The sequence below is a fragment of the Malus sylvestris genome, chromosome 14 (assembly GCF_916048215.2).
Source record: "Malus sylvestris chromosome 14, drMalSylv7.2, whole genome shotgun sequence".
NCBI classification, from domain to species: domain Eukaryota; kingdom Viridiplantae; phylum Streptophyta; class Magnoliopsida; order Rosales; family Rosaceae; genus Malus; species Malus sylvestris.
The window spans coordinates 4,975,412-4,995,806 of NC_062273.1; the positions used below are offsets into that span (position 1 = coordinate 4,975,412).

At 38.6% G+C, this 20,395-nt stretch overlaps 3 protein-coding genes across 7 annotated transcripts; 2 read left to right on the top strand and 1 right to left on the bottom strand.

Annotated features, from left to right (window-relative positions):
• The first annotated feature begins 2,490 nt into the window (after positions 1-2,490).
• Positions 2,491-7,126, top strand: LOC126600048 (DEAD-box ATP-dependent RNA helicase 37-like). The gene is made up of 7 exons (XM_050266554.1): positions 2,491-2,725; positions 3,239-4,039; positions 4,128-4,211; positions 5,117-5,359; positions 5,547-5,714; positions 5,822-5,935; positions 6,522-7,126. Exons 2-7 carry the CDS (start codon positions 3,287-3,289, stop codon positions 7,023-7,025), a joined length of 1,866 nt encoding a protein of 621 aa, XP_050122511.1. The 5' UTR covers positions 2,491-2,725; positions 3,239-3,286; the 3' UTR covers positions 7,026-7,126.
• A 390-nt stretch (positions 7,127-7,516) lies between these two features.
• On the bottom strand, positions 7,517-10,207 carry LOC126600052 (protein WHAT'S THIS FACTOR 9, mitochondrial-like). The gene is made up of 2 exons (XM_050266560.1): positions 8,802-10,207; positions 7,517-7,902 (listed from the first exon to the last, which is right to left on the bottom strand). Exon 1 carries the CDS (start codon positions 10,152-10,154, stop codon positions 8,862-8,864), a length of 1,293 nt encoding a protein of 430 aa, XP_050122517.1. The 5' UTR covers positions 10,155-10,207; the 3' UTR covers positions 7,517-7,902; positions 8,802-8,861.
• A 1,230-nt stretch (positions 10,208-11,437) lies between these two features.
• LOC126600056 (F-box protein At3g58530-like) lies at positions 11,438-19,771 on the top strand. Of its 5 annotated transcripts, none has more exons than XM_050266567.1 (13): positions 11,439-11,694; positions 11,829-11,888; positions 12,231-12,329; positions 13,118-13,248; positions 13,339-13,399; positions 13,652-13,722; positions 17,611-17,697; positions 17,776-17,848; positions 17,939-18,006; positions 18,098-18,166; positions 18,683-18,788; positions 18,865-18,956; positions 19,376-19,771. In XM_050266567.1, exons 1-12 carry the CDS (start codon positions 11,521-11,523, stop codon positions 18,928-18,930), a joined length of 1,065 nt encoding a protein of 354 aa, XP_050122524.1. In that variant the 5' UTR covers positions 11,439-11,520; the 3' UTR covers positions 18,931-18,956; positions 19,376-19,771. The 5 variants fall into 5 exon arrangements, with proteins under 5 accessions (XP_050122525.1, XP_050122524.1, XP_050122521.1 ...); XM_050266564.1 differs by having other exon boundaries at positions 11,440-11,694; positions 13,339-13,414; XM_050266566.1 differs by having other exon boundaries at positions 11,442-11,694; positions 12,231-12,314; positions 13,339-13,414.
• The last annotated feature ends 624 nt before the right edge of the window (positions 19,772-20,395 follow it).

A 20,395-nucleotide genomic window follows, 5' to 3' on the forward strand; every position in this document is an offset into this window, starting at 1 on the left:
CTGGGTCGACCGAATTAGGGGGTTGGGCTAGGTTCTAGGCAATTGGGTTTGGGCTTTGGGTTATCGAGTCGGGTCGACCCGATTCCAGGCTGGTTTCGACGAAAAAGAAAACCAGAGATTCCTAAGCTCTAGTCAACCTTAAACCTTAACCACAACCTACGATTTACCCATCAAATTGAAAACAAACAAAAGTAGATTATGATTATACCTTTAGTTTCCTAAGTAGTGGTCGAAGTTGGCCGGAAAACAGTCTGAAACACACGGTGCTCACCGGAAAAACTAAGGATCGAAAAACAAGGTTAAGTATGTCTATTTTTGGTTCGAAAACAACCCGATTTTTTGTTCGAAAACAACCCCATAAGGCTAGGGAAGATAACGAGAGATTGGAATAGGTCCGAATCAAATAAAGTTTACCTCGAATCGCCGATCTCGAAACCGAACTCGCCGGAAGGGATTTTCTGGTCGTCTCTGTGCTTCACAGAGAATGAGGGAGAGAGGAAGCCCATCCCTGGTGGTGGGTTAAGGGGTTCGTTGTTGTTGATGTGTAGGTGGGTGTGAGTAGCTCGGGGAGAAGGAGAGAAGGTTAGAGAGGGTGAGCTGAGAAAGTTTTGAGAGAAAGAGAGTTATAAGTCATGGTGAAGGGAGGGAAGAGAGAATGAGAGTTGGGCCGGGGGACACAAACAAAGGGTGGGCCACTCTTGGGCATACCAAACAAGACCCAAAAGCAATCCCATTTCAAAATATTTGGCCCAATAAGGGGAAATTACCAAAATGCCCTTTCGTTCCATAAATTATGGGACGGGTCGTTACAAGGAACTTGTTGTCCGGCCATAATTTGTTGTTCTTCTACCATTGTTGATTAGATTTTGGTTTGAAATTTGGAGTTTGAAGTTGTAATTGGGTTTTGCGGAAAGGAATCCGAATTGGTTTCTTTTTACTGGTTTGTAGGGGTGGTTGGTGCAATTAATGGTGGTGAAGTGGTAGATTGAATGTGGTAACCGTTATGTTTGTAATGGGCTTGAGTTAAAGTTTCGTCAGGGTTATTTTTGGAATAGTAATTGTTATGCGGGTTGGCCTTTTATTTGAGCCCGCGTTTTTTGTTTTTTTAAGGGCTTGAGTTATGTCATTATGATTAAAATTTAAGCCATTTTTATTAAATAATAGTAATTTTTATTAGCTTTAGAAGTCATTACACAATAGGTCGAATGTGTCACTAAATATGTCAATTAAAAGTGGGTGGGGAAATAGGATTAAGGGGTGTGATAATAGCTCTTAATAAATTGTGAGAATGATTATCCCTTGCGCAAACAAAACAAACTTCTTAGAAGTAAAGATTCTTCAACCTCGGGAGTCATGCACCTAGCGAACATCAAATATAAGCTCACAAAGGTTAAACCTTAGAAGTCATAAGGTACACACCGTACTATCACCTAGAAGACAATACAAAGACAAATGATAAAAAAGGGCTATGAATCCCCTCAAACCCTTGCAATGACACCGCAAAGAGAGGGAAACACCACCCTTTGATGATTTTCAAATCAACAACAAAACTCTACTACAAGCAAGGTTCTAAAAATTAAGAGCTAGGCGATAATTAGGCGGCAGGCAGAGACCTAGGTAGATTTTTTTTTAATTTTAATTAAATTTATTGTCTCATAATAAAAAACATGTAAATAAGTGACCAAGATTGGTTGAATACATAAAATGTAATATGTATTCAAAGTTATTTTGTAAGAAAAAAAGCTTAGAGTTATTTTACAAGAAAATTATCTCCAAACCTTTAACCGAAACAAACAAACAAAAATTGAACCGCCTAGGACCGCCTAGAATTGTCTAGATGCTTCATCAATTTTCTAGGCCGCTTTTTAGAACATTGACTATAAAATGCTATTCTCATTAAAAGGAGAAAGCGACCACAACCATAAAGGCTCATGTGGTAGAGTAAGAGGTCTACCACTACCAAAATAGAAATAGAAAGAAAAGAGATCAAGAAGAATGCAAACTCTAAAACCAAAGATTGAGGTTAGGTAGAGACTAGAGTAGGACTTTCTTTGTTTCTCTCTTTACCAGCTGTGGTTTTTATGCTAATTATCTTTCTTTTACCATGAGCGTCTTTTTTATAAACTAATAATGATTGATTTGCTTAATAAAGGTATATGAAGAAGCGACGTAATTTCAACTTAACGTGTCGTGTTTGGATATGTTGAAATATGTATATCAGATATAAATACAAATGCAACATTACATACAAACAATTTCTTAATTACATGGAACTGAGTTCCCTATATTGTAGAAAGATTAGAGACCTCAGAAATCAAGCATGCAGGTTTTTAACCCTCACAATTTCACGCTTCACCGTCCGGTTATTTTTATGACGGCAGCCACCTTTCGCCCTCCAAATTGTACGGACGCCAATGCATTTAAAGATATTTTTTAATTTAATTTAAAATAATAATAATAATAATTTCCTCGCAATACGTCTCGGCAGCGTAGAAAAAGGAAAAAGGAAAAAGGAGAAGAAAGAGTTTTGGTCCCATTTGAAAAGGAGAAGAAAATCTCAGAAAAAAAAAGAAGAGAAAATCTTATCGACGAAGAAAACGAAAAGCCGGAGCTATATCTTCGCCTGCGGTTCGATCCTGCCATTCCTGCGCTCAGAAAAGCTAGGGTTTCTCAAAAATTTTATCTGGTTCCCGATCCGATTCCGCTGCTTTCACTGCTTATCGAGGTTCGAAGTTCTCTCAGTCTCTATAATTTTTGAGCTTTTTTGCATGTGTTAATCTGCTCTTCGAATGCCTGCTGTAGTTTTCGTTTTGAATTTTGATCTGTTTTTTTTTTCTCTCTGATTTTCGTGTATCGACATTGTTTAGTTTTTTTTATTTTTGATTTCATTTTGCCTGATTTTAGTTTTATTTTTTGCTCTTTTTGTGTTTTAAGTTTTCTGCGTGATGTTTATTGCGCTAAATCCAATTTTTTTTAATTCTTTTATGTGTTAAATTAATCATGTTATTTTAAAAAAAATTAATCGAGTTTACTGTTAGCTTTATGTAAATTGTAACTGAAATTTTCATGTTAACCAGTTTCTAATGATAATTTTCGTAGACGAATCCCCTTTCGAATGGTATAGTGGTAAGATTGATCAGGGTTTTGATCTGCAAGATATATAGAGTAGAGATAAATCAAGAGACCAATTTTTTATGGACTCTGATTTTTTTGTTCGTTTGTGTGTTTGGTGCATTAGGTTACGAATTAAATTTATTTAAAAGGGAGGGGTCGCGTTTTTCCAATCATGAGAACTTCATGGGCGGATTCTGTAGCAAATTCTCAAGGAGAGAATTCGACTGCTGGTTCATCTGACAATAACAGCTCATCTCGCCCTGCACGATCAACTTATGTCCCACCACATCTTCGTAATAGGCCGCCGTCTTCTGATGCCCCGGCTCCTTCACAGCCTGCCCCATTACCAGCCAATGACCGCGTAGGTTACAATGGGCCTGCGCCTGGCCCTGCCTGGGGTGCTGGCAGTTCTAGGCGTGATGTTGGGCGCCCGGGATATGGTTCTAGTGGTGGTCGAGGTGGTGGTGGTTGGAACAATAGAAGTGGGGGATGGGACCGTGGGAGGGAGCGGGAAGTAAACCCTTTTGCTGATGAAGACATCTCAGAACCGACGTTTAGTGATCAAGAAAACACAGGCATTAACTTTGATGCTTATGAGGATATCCCAGTGGAAACTAGTGGGGATAATGTGCCACCACCTGTGAATACTTTTGCAGAGATAGACTTAGGGGAGGCATTGAATTTAAATATTCGGAGGTGCAGGTATGTGAAGCCAACTCCTGTTCAGCGTCATGCAATACCTATTTCTCTTGGAGGTAGGGATTTGATGGCTTGTGCTCAGACGGGTTCAGGGAAGACAGCTGCTTTCTGCTTTCCAATTATTAGTGGAATCATGCTGGGGCAGTTTGCTCAGAGACCTCGTGGAGCACGTACTGTGTACCCTCTTGCTCTTATTCTCTCACCTACCAGAGAACTCTCTTGCCAGGTTAGATTGTGCTTATGCCAGTAACATAACATGTATTCTAGTGGTTTATAGGCAAAAGCTTATTGTTTCTGTTTTGGCTGGTTTGCAGATCCATGAAGAAACTAGAAAATTTGCTTATCAAACTGGTGTCAAGGTGGTAGTTGCTTATGGAGGAGCACCAATAAACCAACAGGTTTGTATAACTTGACTTTGACTGTGGCTTACTGATACTTTGGATCCTTGTCTACTTGCATGTGTGTATGTATATATATATAATTAGTTGTGGGACCCACTCTACATCGAACTTCAACAATCCAAACCGTCTATTTTGTAAATCTCAATTCAAAGATAATCCTTGCAAAAACTCAATTCAATCCAAAACCATTTACCTATTTAATTGTCACGATGAAATTTCAATGTTTCTTTAAACATAGTGTTTGTCAATTTCTATAAACTCAATTAGATGCCTCAAATATTTCCAATTTGGCTAATATTTTGCAAGTATGATCTATTAATAGACGGTTCGGATTGTAAAAGTTCGATGTGGTGTGGGCCCCACAACTAATCCCCATTTTTCTTATTTGTTTCTTCATTTTCAAAGTTCTTTATTATAGAATGAAGAGTGAGTCTGCGAACAAATCATTGAACATAATTTTGAGGTTGTGGTTATGGTTTTTTTTTTTTTTTTTTTTTTTTGTGTGGGAGATGTTTTTGGATGACTTGTATTCGGTTTGGTCCCTAGCCCATTCAAAGTATTAAACTTGTAGGAAATTTGGTTTAGGTCAATAAATAATTTCATATTTCGGTATAGATCAATGATCATTTCATTTTCTATCATAGGTCAGTTAAAACAGTTCCCCTTTTCAACTAAAGTCAATACAGCAATTTTCCTCTCCAACTAAGGTCAACACCACTTGCTTAACTTTCTCTTCATTGATATCTCTCCTAAAAGCACAAAATGTTGATCGACTCAATCCTGTTGTGGAAAATTTTGTGACCTCAAATAAATTATTATTGGTGCCTATTATTGATGCCACCTTCACTTTGTTTTTTGTTTTTGTTTTGATGATTCACTCTTGTTTTCCAATATTGTGTCAGTTGAGAGAACTTGAGAGGGGAGTTGATATTCTTGTGGCAACACCGGGACGATTGGTAGATCTGCTTGAGAGGGCAAGAGTGTCATTGCAGATGATCAGATATTTGGCTCTTGATGAGGCAGATAGGATGCTGGACATGGGTTTTGAGCCTCAAATTAGGAAGATAGTGGAGCAGATGGACATGCCTCCCTCAGGTTTGAGACAGACCATGCTGTTTAGTGCTACGTTTCCAAAGGAGATACAGGTGTGTTTTAATCGTTAGCTGGGTTCCCTGTTGGATTTTTCTTTACTTATTGACTTGTATATAGTCATATTAATGCAATATGAACATTCTATATAGTCATATTGAATGCTGGTTAAAGTTGTTCCAAACAGTGGAATTCCAAACTGAAAGTATCTGATAGCTTTTACAAATTTTTGTTGGAATGCAGCGACTGGCATCGGATTTTCTTTCAAAATATATATTTTTGGCTGTTGGAAGGGTTGGTTCAAGTACTGATTTAATTGTTCAAAGAGTTGAATTTGTTCATGAGTCTGATAAACGAAGTCATCTCATGGACCTCCTTCATGCACAGAGGGAAAATGGAGCTCATGGCAAGGTAACATGGAAGGAAGACTCTATGTTAAAGTTCTGTTGATTCTTTTGAAGAATTGGTATATCAGTATCCTGCATTCTATTAATAGTCGTTTGTCATTGAATTTGCAGCAATCTCTGACATTAGTTTTTGTGGAGACAAAGAAGGGAGCTGATGCATTAGAACACTGGTTGTGCATGAATGGGTTTCCGGCAACTACTATTCATGGTGACAGAACACAACAGGTAAATTGTTCGGAAAATTGATCTTTTAGTCTATCAGAAGTGATATTTGTTTCCTAATGTTTTGTGTCTGATGTTATTCATCGTGAAAAAAGAAGTTGATCTCTCTCTCTCTCTCTCTCTCTCTCTCTCTCTCTTTAAAAAGAACTTTGTTGAGCTATTTTGCTGCTCTAGCTGAGCGAATTATTCTTCTAGTTTTCCTGCAGCAAGTTTTAGTAATTCTGAACCATCAATTTTTCTTTCTAGTCATGTTCTAAACCATCTTTGAACCTGTGAGACTTCTCCTGTCTGGTTAATACGTAAAATTTCCAGTTTGCTAAACTGGAAGAAATTTATTTGGTTACATTGGAGGGAACCGAACACTAGACATATCCTAATCCTAACTCATTACCCCACCCTCCACCACTTAAGCTAACCCCAAGGGCAAACTGGAAGTAATTTCATCACTATGAAATAGCGATTCTTAGTAGAAAACTTCACTTGGTTGTAATTGTCATCCTTTTTTTCCCGTAGTATTTTATGATGACCATGCAAGTTTAGCATTAACCCGGATCCTCATATTGTTACGATGCGATGTACTTATATGCAGGAAAGAGAACATGCATTGAGATCATTCAAGAGTGGAAATACACCAATTTTAGTGGCAACTGATGTGGCTGCACGTGGTCTAGATATCCCCCATGTAGCTCATGTGGTAAATTTTGATCTTCCAAATGACGTTGATGATTATGTTCACCGGATAGGTCGGACAGGGCGAGCCGGCAAGTCAGGATTGGCAACTGCCTTCTTTAATGAGAACAATCTCTCATTGGCAAAACCACTCGCTGATCTAATGCAAGAAGCAAATCAGGAAGTACCTGCTTGGCTTACTCGTTATGCATCAAGGGCTTCTTATGGCGGTGGAGGCAGAAGGCGATCTGGGGGAGGTCGGTTTGGTGGCCGTGATTTCAGAAGGGACGGCTCTTCCAGTAGGGGTTCAGATTTTTACAGTGGAGGAAGCGGTGGTGGTGGATATGGCAACTCTGGTGGCTATGGTGGCGGCTCGGGGGGTTATGGTGCTGGTAACGGTGGTATGACCAGTGCCTGGGATTAGTGCTTCCATTAAATACTGGATGTTGTTCCTCGACTTTTTCTTTTTTATCCGAGTATATAATATTATCCTCATAAAAATTAATGGACTATACATTTTGTTTCCTTTTCCTTTGTTGATTTTCTAGTTCTAAATTTTCTTACGTGGTAACTTGAATGTTGATATTTGAGGAGACAGGAGAGGATTGTTAGCTAACCTAGTTTTGTGGAAGCACCTCAGAGACTTGGGATGTTTAGCCGTCCGTCATGGCTTCCCACATTCCGGGCTATTTTACCATAAAAACATCAACATTGGAGCTGTTTATTCTCTATATCATCATTTACAGACTATATTTACAAAAATTCAATAGATTTGGTTAGTCATCTATGTGAACAAAGAAATTAACAGCTCACCATGAGAACCGTACTTGTTACCTTAACTGTCAAGTTGTTCGACAATATGTATGGCTAAGTAGTATTCAAACCGAATGAATTTTTCTACAGATGACCCGATGGTAAAGGAAAAGAATAGTTTCGATTATACTTATTGTTCGATATAATGATGTCACATTTAGTGGGAATGAGGAAAATTCTTGACGCAAGTATTGTCGAAACGTAAGTGGAGAAAGAAGATAGCACAAAATACACCTACATCTCTCACTATGCAACGGCATAAGAACATTGCAAAGAGGCTGATGCAAGGAATCAAAATAATAACTGCAACTTCGTATCATTAGTTCATGGTGTGGCATAAAAGTTCAATTGCGTGCCATGTAGCTTCACACTCAATTTCAAATCCACTGTTGGGAAGAGTTTGATGATTTCACCTCGAAGGTTCTTCCTGCATCCTCGAAACATCGCCTTCGTATTACACTTGAAATGCTGCACCACTTGAAGAAAGGCTGAAACATAATATCATTCAGATGAGCCGTCAAGATTACAGACACGTTACGATACTTCTCATGTTAAAAAAGAGATGCAACTGTACCATGTTACGCTATTCCTAGTGTTATCGGAACCGTTCATGTTACTGTGTCTCTTCAAGAAATAACATAATCTGATAATATCTTTCACGAGAACAAAATATACGAGCACCTAATAGCTATCGAAGCAAATGACAACACAATCAACAAAATTAGAACCAAATAATTCCTTCGGTTTTATCTCAAATAACAACCAACCAATCTACAACATTTTGGGAATCAACCCAACACATGGATACCACAGAACATAGCACGTTGTAGATTTTGTTTCCACAATTCAGTTTGAACAAGGATGTTTAAAACAGATTTCAAATGCTGCTATCTAGACGCTAGAGTACTCAAACTTCATCCTAAACCTTATCCAGTAATAGTTTTATATGCCATGTTGTGGTTTCCACAATATTTCCCAAATCGAAAACTGAGAGACCGAAAGTATGTACAACGGTTTGAAGTTGATATTATAACATTGTATTGAAGGTCACATTACAAAACGTATGGGAAAATGAAATATGAATTTGGGAAAAATGTATACAAAACAGAAAGCATTCTGAACGGAACTTGGATTCTTTGACGATTCCATTTTACTTAAAAGTAAAAAAACCAACAAAAAGCAAGCTTGCAATGTCTCAAAGATTATTTTTGCAATTAGGTCAGAAGGTTAAACCTAAACTTCATAATCAATACCATATTGTGCAGAAAAATTTAAACATCTCAAGCAGCAATCCCAAAAACAAACTTTTTAGTACAGAGATGAGAGGACAAAAATCCGTTAACTAAGAAAAATCTATGAAATCAATCTTTCTGGTGAAGTTTCTTACTTTAGGGTGAGTGCAATTGACATGGAATGTAAGCACAATGTCTAACTTCCGATACAAACATCAATCTTCATCAGACCCTTCTGAATCTGAATTCGATACTTCATCTTCATGGCATTCATCACCTGTTCCAGTCTCTTCCTCTTCAGATTCTTCCTGCCCACTTTCACTCTCCATACTGTTAAGCAAAATCTCTTCCGGGGATAGCATGTTCACACCTTTACCCCGATAAAGAAGCCCTGTTCTCATGACGTAATAGAACTTCTCTCTCAAACTTGTGAGGGGATGTGGGTTCACTAACTTCCCTCTATGGTACCCTTCCCTGAGTGAAACAGTGGTTGTTTTACACTTCAATGAGAGGTAGAAAATCCCCGGATACCTTGTGAAGATTCTCGTAAACTTATGTGGAAGATTCAATTCCTCCCTCAAGCTTCTCAAGTAGTTCCTCTTAGTCTTCTTATGAAGAGTCAAGCTCAAGAACTCATGCAAAACTCCAACTACCCTTTTCTCCATAAGATCACTCTTAGGATCAATATGCCTAGAATCCTCATATGGTGAAATATACGGTAACTTCTGGAACTCCTCCATCCATGCCCTAACCTTCTTCTGCCCACCATAACCCCTTGGAAAATTCATCGGAAATGCCAACACCGTCTGCCCCCTTTTGAACTGCCTATACTCATCCCCTAAATCACCAACCTCTCTACTCCTCTGCAATTCCGAAACCGCATACTCTTTAGGCCATTGTATGGCCTTCAAGCATCCGACCCCATTCGAGGCCTTAACAATCCGAAAACAATCAGGGTATTTCGGAACCAACACTTTTTCGAAACCATCAGGCAAACCCAGATCCCATTTCAAAGGATACAACGATTGGAGAGGTAAAGTCTTAGACTTTGTCATCATAAGCACTCTACAGAGCCTCTCCACAGTGTCACTCTCATGGGTTTTGTGTATACTTTGTTCTTGTGAATCCAACAACAATGCTGTGTCTGTTAATTTGAAACATGGCAAATTGGCGTAACGGGCATGTGGGAATTCTTGGAAAAGAGTTGGATACCTGCGGAGGAAGCGGAGGACGGGGACGGTGAGGCCGAGGAGCTTCTGCCAGTCGGCGAAGGACGTGGCGGTGAGGAAGCCGGTGGGGGAGCGCTTGATTGCGTCCTTGAGGAGGCAGGCGGCTTTGAGGTCAGTCTCGGTTTCGATGACATGGTCGATGCTTCGGTTTTTGACCCATTTGAGGCGGACTTTGGTTATGCCCCGCCGTTGGTGGTGGCGGTGGAGGAGGAGGAGTAGGTTGGTGGGTGAGGAGGAGGGGGTTTGGGGTTTTAGGAGAGAGAAGATGAAAGCCTTCATTTTGCTCTGGGTTTTATTTTGGGGCTGAAGTATTGGAATGCCGAGTACAACATGAAATCCAATGTAGACCAATATTTTTTATTTTTTATTTTTTTTGGATTTAGAAGGAGGATTTTCATAACAAAAGATAACGCAGTTACCAGAGTTGTATGAGGGCATTTTTAAGTGACAAATACATTGATTTACAGATAATTCTCACAAAAAAAGTATAAAAGTAAACTCCTAACAGCTATCACAAGCAAGCACAAACACCCCCTACAAATCCACCACAAAGACGACAGATGCAGCATACCTATATCGAGGTACACACAATGTCATCGCGGGCAAGCGAGGCCACATCATTCGCTAGGTGAGACATCATTCGCTAGGCGAGACATCACCCGCTAGATGCAATATATACAACATACACTAATTTAAAAACAGAGTCCACCATTAGCTCATCTCCATTGATTGGATCCTCTCTTATGTAGACAAATTGTTGGTTTTTAGGAAGGAAATTGTTATTAGCACTCCAAAAATCTTATTCTACACTCCAAACTTTCTATATTAGAAAAGAAAAATGCACTTGTGAGAGTGTAGAATGAGAATTTTGAAGTGCCAATAACATTTCCGAAAACTTTCCTTGTTTATTTGGATTTTACATCCTTTAGACAATAAATATATTAAGTAAATACATACACCGTAATCAAGTCTTTATATTTTGTTAATATTGTTAGTCCAATCTGATATGTAAGGAATCACTTCCAATTCACTTCCAAGTTCCAATTAATTTTTCGTCCAATATTTTCATCTGTCAAATTTTATGTCAATTTGCTAATGTGTCATATGGAATGGCGTCAAAAGTTTCTTTTAGCTTAGCTATGGAGTATATTACAAAAAGGGTTCGATTTGTGGTATTCTCCCCACTTGGAAGTTGAAGAATTCATAGTCGACTCACATAAATGATGAGTTTGATATTTAATCATTTTGATTGACTTATTGTGTGACTTAGCAGAAATATTCTTTAGAGTATTGTCATATAAAACATCTACTCATCTATGGTCTTCTTCTAAAAAATCATCCAAATCGGACCATATGACCATGATGATTATTTTTATATAATTACATGCCTCAACGATTTATAATTTATTGAATTTATTGTTAACATATAAAATATAGACGATTCAACCTCATTTTTCGAGTCACTTTTCTCAAATGATCCGAACTGTTTATTCTTGAACTAGCCCCTAGTTGTTGTCACTACTTGGGCTAGGCCTAAAAATCGGGTGTGCCCTGCATAACAACACATTTTTGGCCCCAAAAAATACAAAAAAAAAAACAACGCAAAACCAGAGTCGCACTCTCTCTCGCTCTCTCTGTGATAAAAATGGAGGAGAAACAAGTAGAAGTAGGTGAGGAGGAAGTAGCTTGGAGCAGAGAAATCATTCCCAAAGTTCTGAGAATAGTGAGCACAAGACTGCCGCAGAGAGACCTCATCTTTCTCTTGCTAGTTAGCCCATGGCTCAACGCAACTCTCGTCTCCTGCCCTTCCATTTGGCTGGTACTTTTTTTTTCCCTTCTTTTTTCTCTACTTGATCCCTTGTTTTTGCTTAAAAATTGAAAATTTGAGATAGGTTTTTGACTGGTGTATTTTTTTATGTGGTTATGTGACGTGGGTTTTGATTCTTGTTTCAGCATCTGGATTTTCGAGAGATGAATAATGCTGGGAATCGCCTTGTGGATGCTCTTTCATTGGTTAGAAGTTAGATGTAGCAAATTTGATTGAAATTGTAATTGTTTGATACCAGCATTCGATGATGTAGGGGTAAATGTTAGCAAAAAAACATTGAAATGACGATGTTTTGGCGATCTTAGCGCAAAATAGTGGCTTTTTTGTGCCAAGGTCATGTTTTAAGAAAGAAGAAAGGATGGTTGGTTTGTCCATTGTATATAGAAGTTCAATAAAAAATCGATCTTGAATGATGCAATAATGGTATTTTTGAAATGATTGGGATGTAGTGTTTGCTTCTTGTAGTATTACAAAATGCTTCAAGTGAATGATTGTATTGATAAGGATTCCTGATGCAATATTTCCAGGCAAGATATCGGCATGTGAAGCATATAAACCTTGAATTTGCACAAGACATTGAAGACAAGCATCTTGAACTTGTAAAGAGCAAGGTAACATTCATTCTGGTATGAGCTTGCGGCCAATTTTATATTTCAAAGAACTAAGAAGTTATTGATTTTCTGGTGTGCAAGGAAGGGACGTTGTAATGATAATAACAATAGTAATGCTTGTGAATATTAGAATGTTTATAATTGTAATAATTTTTTTTACTCCATTTTGCACTAAATTTTAACTAATACAAACACCAGAGAAGGTGCAGTTGGAAGATTGTTGATTTGCCAGCGTCAAGGCATTATAATGGGTTTTAACGAGTCTGTATTGTAGGGCACTGACACTCATATGAGCATTTCTTGCCACACAGAAGGCATACCATAAAACAGTTTACCTATGTCCTGTCAGTATTTGTAAGGTATGAGAAGCATGACAGGGTTAGGACTAATCAAGCTTGTGATTAAGTCTAAATTTTGGGTTAAGCTTCAAGACTTTATATTTTCGACTTGTAGAATCAACTAAGCTTCTGTTCTTATCTTCTAAGTTATTTGTGGTTTCTTGAGTTGGGGGATCTTACAGCACAAGACATGTTTTTGTAGCATGATATTGCAATGGAAAGGAAACCAGTTACTCTACTAGACCTAGCTTTTCATAACTTCTATCCCTTGCACAGCAGATCACCTGTTATTATAATTCTCATGTTCCCCTCAAAACTTGGAATCTGGATGAGCTGGCTAAATGTAGTCTTTATAATACTTGTGTCGAAGAACAATGAGTACTTGATGAAGTATACAATATTGTTCATAGACAAATGCTTTTTGATACCTCTGATTGTGTAAAAGAAAATTACGCATTTTTACAGTGTCGAGATTCTCTTCAAGATCTGGAGGTTTTGAATCTTAATGGCTGCCAGAAGATATCTGATAAGGGAATTGAAGCTATAACCAGTGCTTGCCCCAGTTTGAAGGAATTTTCGAGCTATTGGAATGTGAGGTATTAAAGTTTGATTTGTCTTTCAAATCTTATTTCTAGTTGAAACGTTGTTTGCTTTCACTGAATTTGGGAACATGCATTGAAATTCAGGGTAACAGATATAGGTTTAGCGCACCTGGTGAAGAACTGCAAACATATAGTTGATTTGAACGTAAGTGGCTGTAAGGTACTTGTCACTTGGTCCCATCCTATTTCAGTGCCTTATGAGTTGCAAAGTATACACTTTGAAAAAGATTGGTTTTATTGTCCTGAAGTAGGTTATGGTATGCTTCAGATGTATCCCTTATTTAAGTAGGTACCATAGGTGACTGTTATACGTTATATTGGCTAGTCAACCTTTAAGTTTTAATATTTATTTGTGAAGAATTTATTTCAATTGTTTATTTTGATGTGGAAATCACAGAACCTTTCAGACAAAAGCTTGCAATTAATTGCTCAGAATTATCCAGAATTACAGTTGTTGAACCTGACAAGGTAGGAAACACTGATCTTAATCACATCATCTGGCGAAAAGTTAATTTTGTAAGATTAATTTTTTTTATCTGCTTATGTGTCACACTTGGTGCGATGGCAAGTGCCTTCGCCCATAAGCGGTAGGTCTCGGGTTCGAGACTTGGGAGCAGCCTCTCCATAAATGGGGGTAAGGCTAGCCGACATTCACCTCTCCCAGACCCTACGTAAAGCGGGAGCCTTGTGCACTGGGTACGACCTTTTATGTGTCACACCGACCACACTTAGTGGGATAAGGCTTTGTTGTTGTTGTTGTATGTGTCACAACAGGAAATCACACCAATGATTTTTCGATTGTGTGGTTTCCAGATTATGACCCAGCTGAAAATGGAATTGCTTAGCTATAACCCGACATTCTAAGTTCTTCCTCTAAATACACTTTACCTTCTACACAAACCAGTGGTGAAACTGATTATCCTATGAAAAACCGCAACCTCCCTTCCATGCTTACATATTATAACTTTTTTTTTTTTTTTGAGAAGAAACAAACATTTTATAAAAGAAAAGAGAAATACACTGAAGTGGATAAGAAATCCACCATTTACAAGATACAAGAAAAACTCTCAATAGGATTTGGCTACAGCAACAATAGCTAGACCTAACTCACTTTACTGCTGCTAACAAATCCCACAGTAATTGAGAAAGAGAGTAATTATTAAAATCATTTGAGACTGAAGCCCATAGGGCTGCCCAATATTTTACTCTTCCCCAAAGTACTTCTACCCCCACACCCGTATAATCCTCAAAAATTCTTTTGTTACGCTCCAGCCATATGTTCCAAAAAGCTGCCGAGACCAGACAACCCCACAAAGCTTTAGCTTTCCTCCCAATTCCTAGGGCCTGAAACTTGGTGCTTAGAAGCTCGAAGCAACCCTTTGGAATGACCCAACTAGCTCTAACCTCCTGAAACAATTTCCACCATAGTTGAATCGTGTACGAACAATGGAGAAAAATGTGGTTTACACTCTCCTCGTTAGCTTTGCACAAACTGCACCAATGTGGGGATAAGCAGATAAAATGGCTTCTCCTTTGAATTTGGTCACAAGTGTTGAGCTTCCCTTTGGCCACCAGCCAGACAAGAATTTTGACATTCGGAGGAACTTTTGATTTCCAAATCTGTGAATAAGGTGGAAAGTATTGCATAATCCCATTGTTACTCAAGAAGGAACGATAGGATTTGCATGTGAACAATCCTGATGCTTCCAGTTTCCACCTTCTGTTATCCGTTCTTGATTGAGACAAGCGAACCTCTTCCACTTTCTGTAATAATCTAGCCGCCTCTTCTATCTCCGCCTCATTCAAATTTCTCCTGAAATCAAAATTCCAACTCAAAGAATTGGTAGAAAGATCCGCAAAACATGAAATGTTCTGAATGTGCATCCTCGATAGCAAGAATAATCTAGGAAATTGCTCTTTCAATGGTCCTCCTTCTAACCACCCATCCTCCCAAAACCTCACCCTCTCCCCGTTGCCCACCTCAAACTTACAGCAATGAAGAAACAATTGGGAACCACTCGAAATATCTTTCCATGGGCTACGGCTTGAACCCCTCATCGGAGGAAATGTGTTCCATCCGTTATTCTGTAGCCCATACTTGCTTCTTATCACCTTGTGCCAGAGAGAATGAGGTTCCTTTGGGAATCTCCACAACCACTTAGCAAGTAATGCTTCATTCCGATTCCTCAAATTCCCCACCCCTAAACCTGCTTCCTCTTTACTTTTAATAACTATCTCCCATTTTACCAGGTGGTTTTTCTTTCTTTCCTCCACACCTTCCCACAAAAACCCTTTCATTAGTTTTTCTAGGCGTCAAATTACCCCGCAAGGAATTTTGAACAAAGACATGTAGTAGATCGGCAAGCTTCCCAAAACAGATTGAATCAGAGTTAATCTACCTCCTCTGGATAAGAAGGCCTTCTTCCAGCTTTGAAGTCTTTTTTCCATCTTTTCTACCACTGGATCCCAAAACTTAAGTGCTCTTGGCCTACCCCCAAGAGGGAGTCCCAAATACTTTATAGGCCAGCTACCCACCTCAAAACCCCAAGAATCTGCCAACCTATTTAATTTCTCACAATCTGAGTTTATTCCAGCCAAATAACACTTAGCTTTGTTGATTTTCAACCCTGAAACAGAACAGAATAAGTTGGGCACCTCTAATAGATTGTTCCAAACTCCCTCATCTTCCGCCAAGAAAAAAATGGTATCATCTGCAAATTGAAGATGAGAAATCTCCACCTTTTCTTGCCCAATGCATAAACCTTTGATGAGATGATTTTCTTGAGCCTTCTCCATTAACCTACTCAAGACATCGACTACTAAGGTAAAAAGAAAAGGTGACAGTGGGTCACCTTGTCTCAAACCTCTTGAAGCTTGAAATTTTCCCCTAGGCCTCCCGTTGATCAAAACGGAGAAATTTGCAGAACTTAAGCATCCCTGCATCCATTTCCTCCATCTATTGCCAAAGCTTTTTCTTTGAAAGACTTCATCCAAAAATCTCCACTCGACATGATCATACGCTTTTTCAAAATCTATTTTGAGCACCAATCCCTCCTCTTTCTTCTGCCTGACCTCTTCTACCACTTCATTTGCAATAAGGACGGCATCCAAAATTTGTCGATCCTTAACAAACGCTCCTTGATTTGGAGAAATTGTGCTGCCCAAAACCTCCTTTAATCTTGAGGCCAAGGTTTTCGCCATAATTTTATAATTTTATACAAACCAGTAACAAGACTTATAGGCCTGTAGTCCGTCACTTTCAAAGAATCTGACTTCTTCGGAATTAGACAAATAAAAGTTTCATTTGTCACCACATTTATTATCCCTGTGTAGTAGAACTCCTCCATAATCTTCATAATGTCCGCCTTCAAGATATCCCAACAATGTTGAAACATTTGCAAAGAATAGCCATCCGGTCCTGGCGATTTATCCTTTCCACAATCAAAAACTGCTCTTTGAACTTCGGCTTCCTCAAAAGGCCTCTCAAGCCAATCTGCCTCAAATTCGCTTATTGGGGCCCAATTGATACCTTCCAGGCCCCAACATGCCTCTTCGTTGCTACTAAACAGGGACTTGAAGAAATTGACGATATGTTCTTCTATCTCTTTCGCATCCTCTATCACTCCCCCGACATCCGGTTCCAACCTTTCTATATAGTTTCTCTTCCTTCTCCCACTTGCAACTCGATGGAAAAATTTAGTATTACCGTCCCCTTCCTTTGCCCATTCCACTTTACTTCTCTGCCTCCACTTCACTTCTTCCTTGTAAGCCAGATCTCCCACAAGGAAAAGTAGTTCTTCCCTCTTTCTTCTAGCATCAACATCTAGCCCTTCCATCCCCTCTCTCCTATCTAACTCCTCTAAGCTGGCCTCAGCTTCTTTAAAGTCTTTCTCGACTTCCCCGAAACTCTCCTTACTCCATCTTTGCACCTTTTTTTTTATGGCTTTTAACTTGATCAGAAGCTTGTAAACCTCCCATCCCTCCACCTGCTCAGATTGCCACCATAGGTTGAACTTGTTCCTGAAATCTGGATGTTGTAGCCACATGTTTTCGAATCTAAAAGGACTTGGCCCCCATTTCACCTTGTTGGAATCTAGCTGGATAGGGCAATGATCAGAAATGACCCTTGCCAAAGCCATTTGTCTTACCTCTGGAAAAATCTCTTCACAACCTACAGAGAACAGAAATCTGTCTAGCCTCTGACACACAGGTTCTTCTCTGAAATTTGACCATGTAAATTGAGCGTTGTGCATTTCCAAATCCTTGAGTTTTGTTTCTCAAATGAAATCATTAAAATTCCTCATGCTTGTAGGTTTCATCCTCATGCTTGTACATATTATAACTTTTTATTCACAGGTGTGTCAAGTTAACAGATTCTGGCCTGCAGCAGATATTGCACGGTTGTCCTAGTCTCCATAGTCTAAATTTGTACGCCCTGTCAAGGTATTTGATAGTCTCTGTTTGTAAATTTGAGCTAGTTCTTCTTCTTGTATTTTGATTGGCTGTATTCTGTTTGCTTAGCTTCACTGATGAAGCTTACAAGAAAATATCACTTCTTTCCCATCTTAAATTCTTGGATTTATGTGGCGCCCAGGTAAGATTAACTAGATTTAGTTTTGCTGACATAATTCTTTTGGAACACTTTACCAAAATGATGGTAAATAATCATGGAATCACATTTCAGAATCTGTCAGATGAAGGGGTGGCTTGTATAGCTAGATGCAAGGGCCTTCTTTCTCTCAATTTGACATGGTAAGTTGGTAACTGAAGCACTCAAATAAACATGTATATGAAACAAAGGAGACGCATTACAGTTTCAAAACCAATCTCCACTTTCTAATAGGTGTGTACGGGTCACTGACGTGGGGGTCATAGCCGTTGCGCAGGCTTGCACATTTCTTGAATTTCTCAGGTAATCCGTAATCTTGATAAGAATTTTTAAAGAATGTAAGGCTCAACTCTGGTCTCTGCATTCTTGACTTGAGAAATTTCAAACTCTGGTAACTTATTCAGTTACAGTATATTTGAATGTCTTTGACAGCTGGGATGGAATCACAAGGTTGAAAATCCTTTGACCGGTCTGCAAAAGCAGTCACTAATGTTGCTTATCTTCTTTATTTCTTTATTTAAAACCCATTTAGAGACCTAGAAGACATTAGATTGAGCTACAAAATTGCTTTGTGTAACTGGTTAAATCTAATTTTAGGGTTTCCCGTGCAGTAAGCCTTATAATTCAATTAAAAAAATTAAATAAAGTGAAGTTAGGAAATTTGACAGTTATTTTGAAAACCAGAGTAAAATCATAAATGCAGCAGAAACAGAAAAATTGACATTGTTGGATACTTTTATTTTTAAGTAAACCTACACGGTTCCCATGCTGTTGAATGAAACCTAGTGATCTTACTGACTTATGAATGAAACAATGCAGCTTGTTTGGGATAGTTGGGGTGACCGATAAATGCTTGGAGGCCCTTTCACTGACCTGCTCAAACACACTTACAACTCTTGATGTTAATGGATGTATTGGAATTAAGGTTAGTTTGTATTTGGTAGAACTTCTAGTTACTAAAACTTTGACCAGTTTTTTTAATTGTAATAATATTCTTGTAGAAACGGAGCCGTGATGAATTGCTTCAGATGTTTCCAAAGTTACGATGCTTCAAAGTGCACAGCTAATGCTCTGAAAACTTGCAGATGAACAGGTTTGGTTTTCTTCCATTAAGTGGCTTTAGTAGATAAGAAATGGCAATCTGTCCATTAAAGAAAGGAATTTTGGTTCTTGAAGCTCCATATGGGTTACTTGATACAAACTTTAAAAAGACAGGAATGATAATCGGGTTTCCAATAGCTGCTATCTTTCCTTCATATTCCAATCTTTATATGCTAGTGACTCTCTTCCTAGATTGTGAGTTTGAGGTTAAGGTTTGGCAAATAAGGAAGTCGGTTCACCAATGTTTCGGGGCAGTCCTCATCAGTTCAAGTTTTAGTGAAATGCTTATGTGCACTGACTTGTATTACATTAGTTGTGTTGGTTTGAACGAATATGTTGGCATTTGTCTTTATGATTAAGTTATATAACCATTTAAACATCATTGCCCATTGCCTTTTGTATGTTTTTCAGGATTAGTCTCCGGGCTCATTGATAATAAATCGAAGGAGATGCGAGGGTGGGTGCAGTGCAGACTTGCGGTATTTCATGCAGCTCGACTACTGTCATCTTCAGTGTATCTTAACTTAGGAATGTTACGGGTCTGCGTCACACTAATTGAGCTGTGGTTGGAATGGTGCAATGTGTATCACATTATAATTCATGTTAAGATTGTTTATCTGGGTGACAGAAACCAAATGAAGTTTGATTGCGGCGTTATGTTTGTAGTTAACGAGTTTCCGAGCAGCATCTTTTTTTTTCATTAAAGTCCCCCCAGATATTTTGTTAGGTTCGTAGCCAAGGCAAGGCAGTCACTTTACACAGATAAAAGTACATTTTTTAGCTGAGACATGGTCATTGTTTCTCTCATCTTTTCATGTCTTTCCATCCTCTGTCTTTTTTTTATTTATTCTCCCTTAGACGAATACAATTTTAAATTTTTACGGTGTTTTAAAATATTCAAACTTATATGCAAGAGAGTTGTAACAGAGTTTGATCGTGGCCGGCCTGCATCGTTGTCGGCCGGAGGTTTCGCTTATTGCAGGCACGGCATTGATTTCAATTCTAGGGTTGTGCCGGCATCATATACTCTTAATCTCGTCTCGAGTTGTGCCTTTCCTCAATCGTGAGAAACAATTTGGAGTAGGAGACCATTACAACGGTATGTCGGTGGCCAGAAAGTCTCTCCTTAGAAAGATTCTTTAGGCCCGTGGGACATTCCATGTACTCGAGAAAGTGTCAATTTTACGTGTCTAAATATCATCACTCTCAATTTCATGTTGCTTTATCTATCAATTTTTGGAGAAATTTTTATATGCTCAAAAAACAAAATGATACACCATGTCATAAAAATAAATGGAGGAAAGTTATTTTTCAAGTGTCCCCGAGTCCCTCCAGTTGTCTAATATAAGAGTAAATTGTAGCAATAGTCTCTTAACTCAATTGGAGCAATAGTCCATCAACTAAAAATCCATTACCATTGGTCTCTCAATG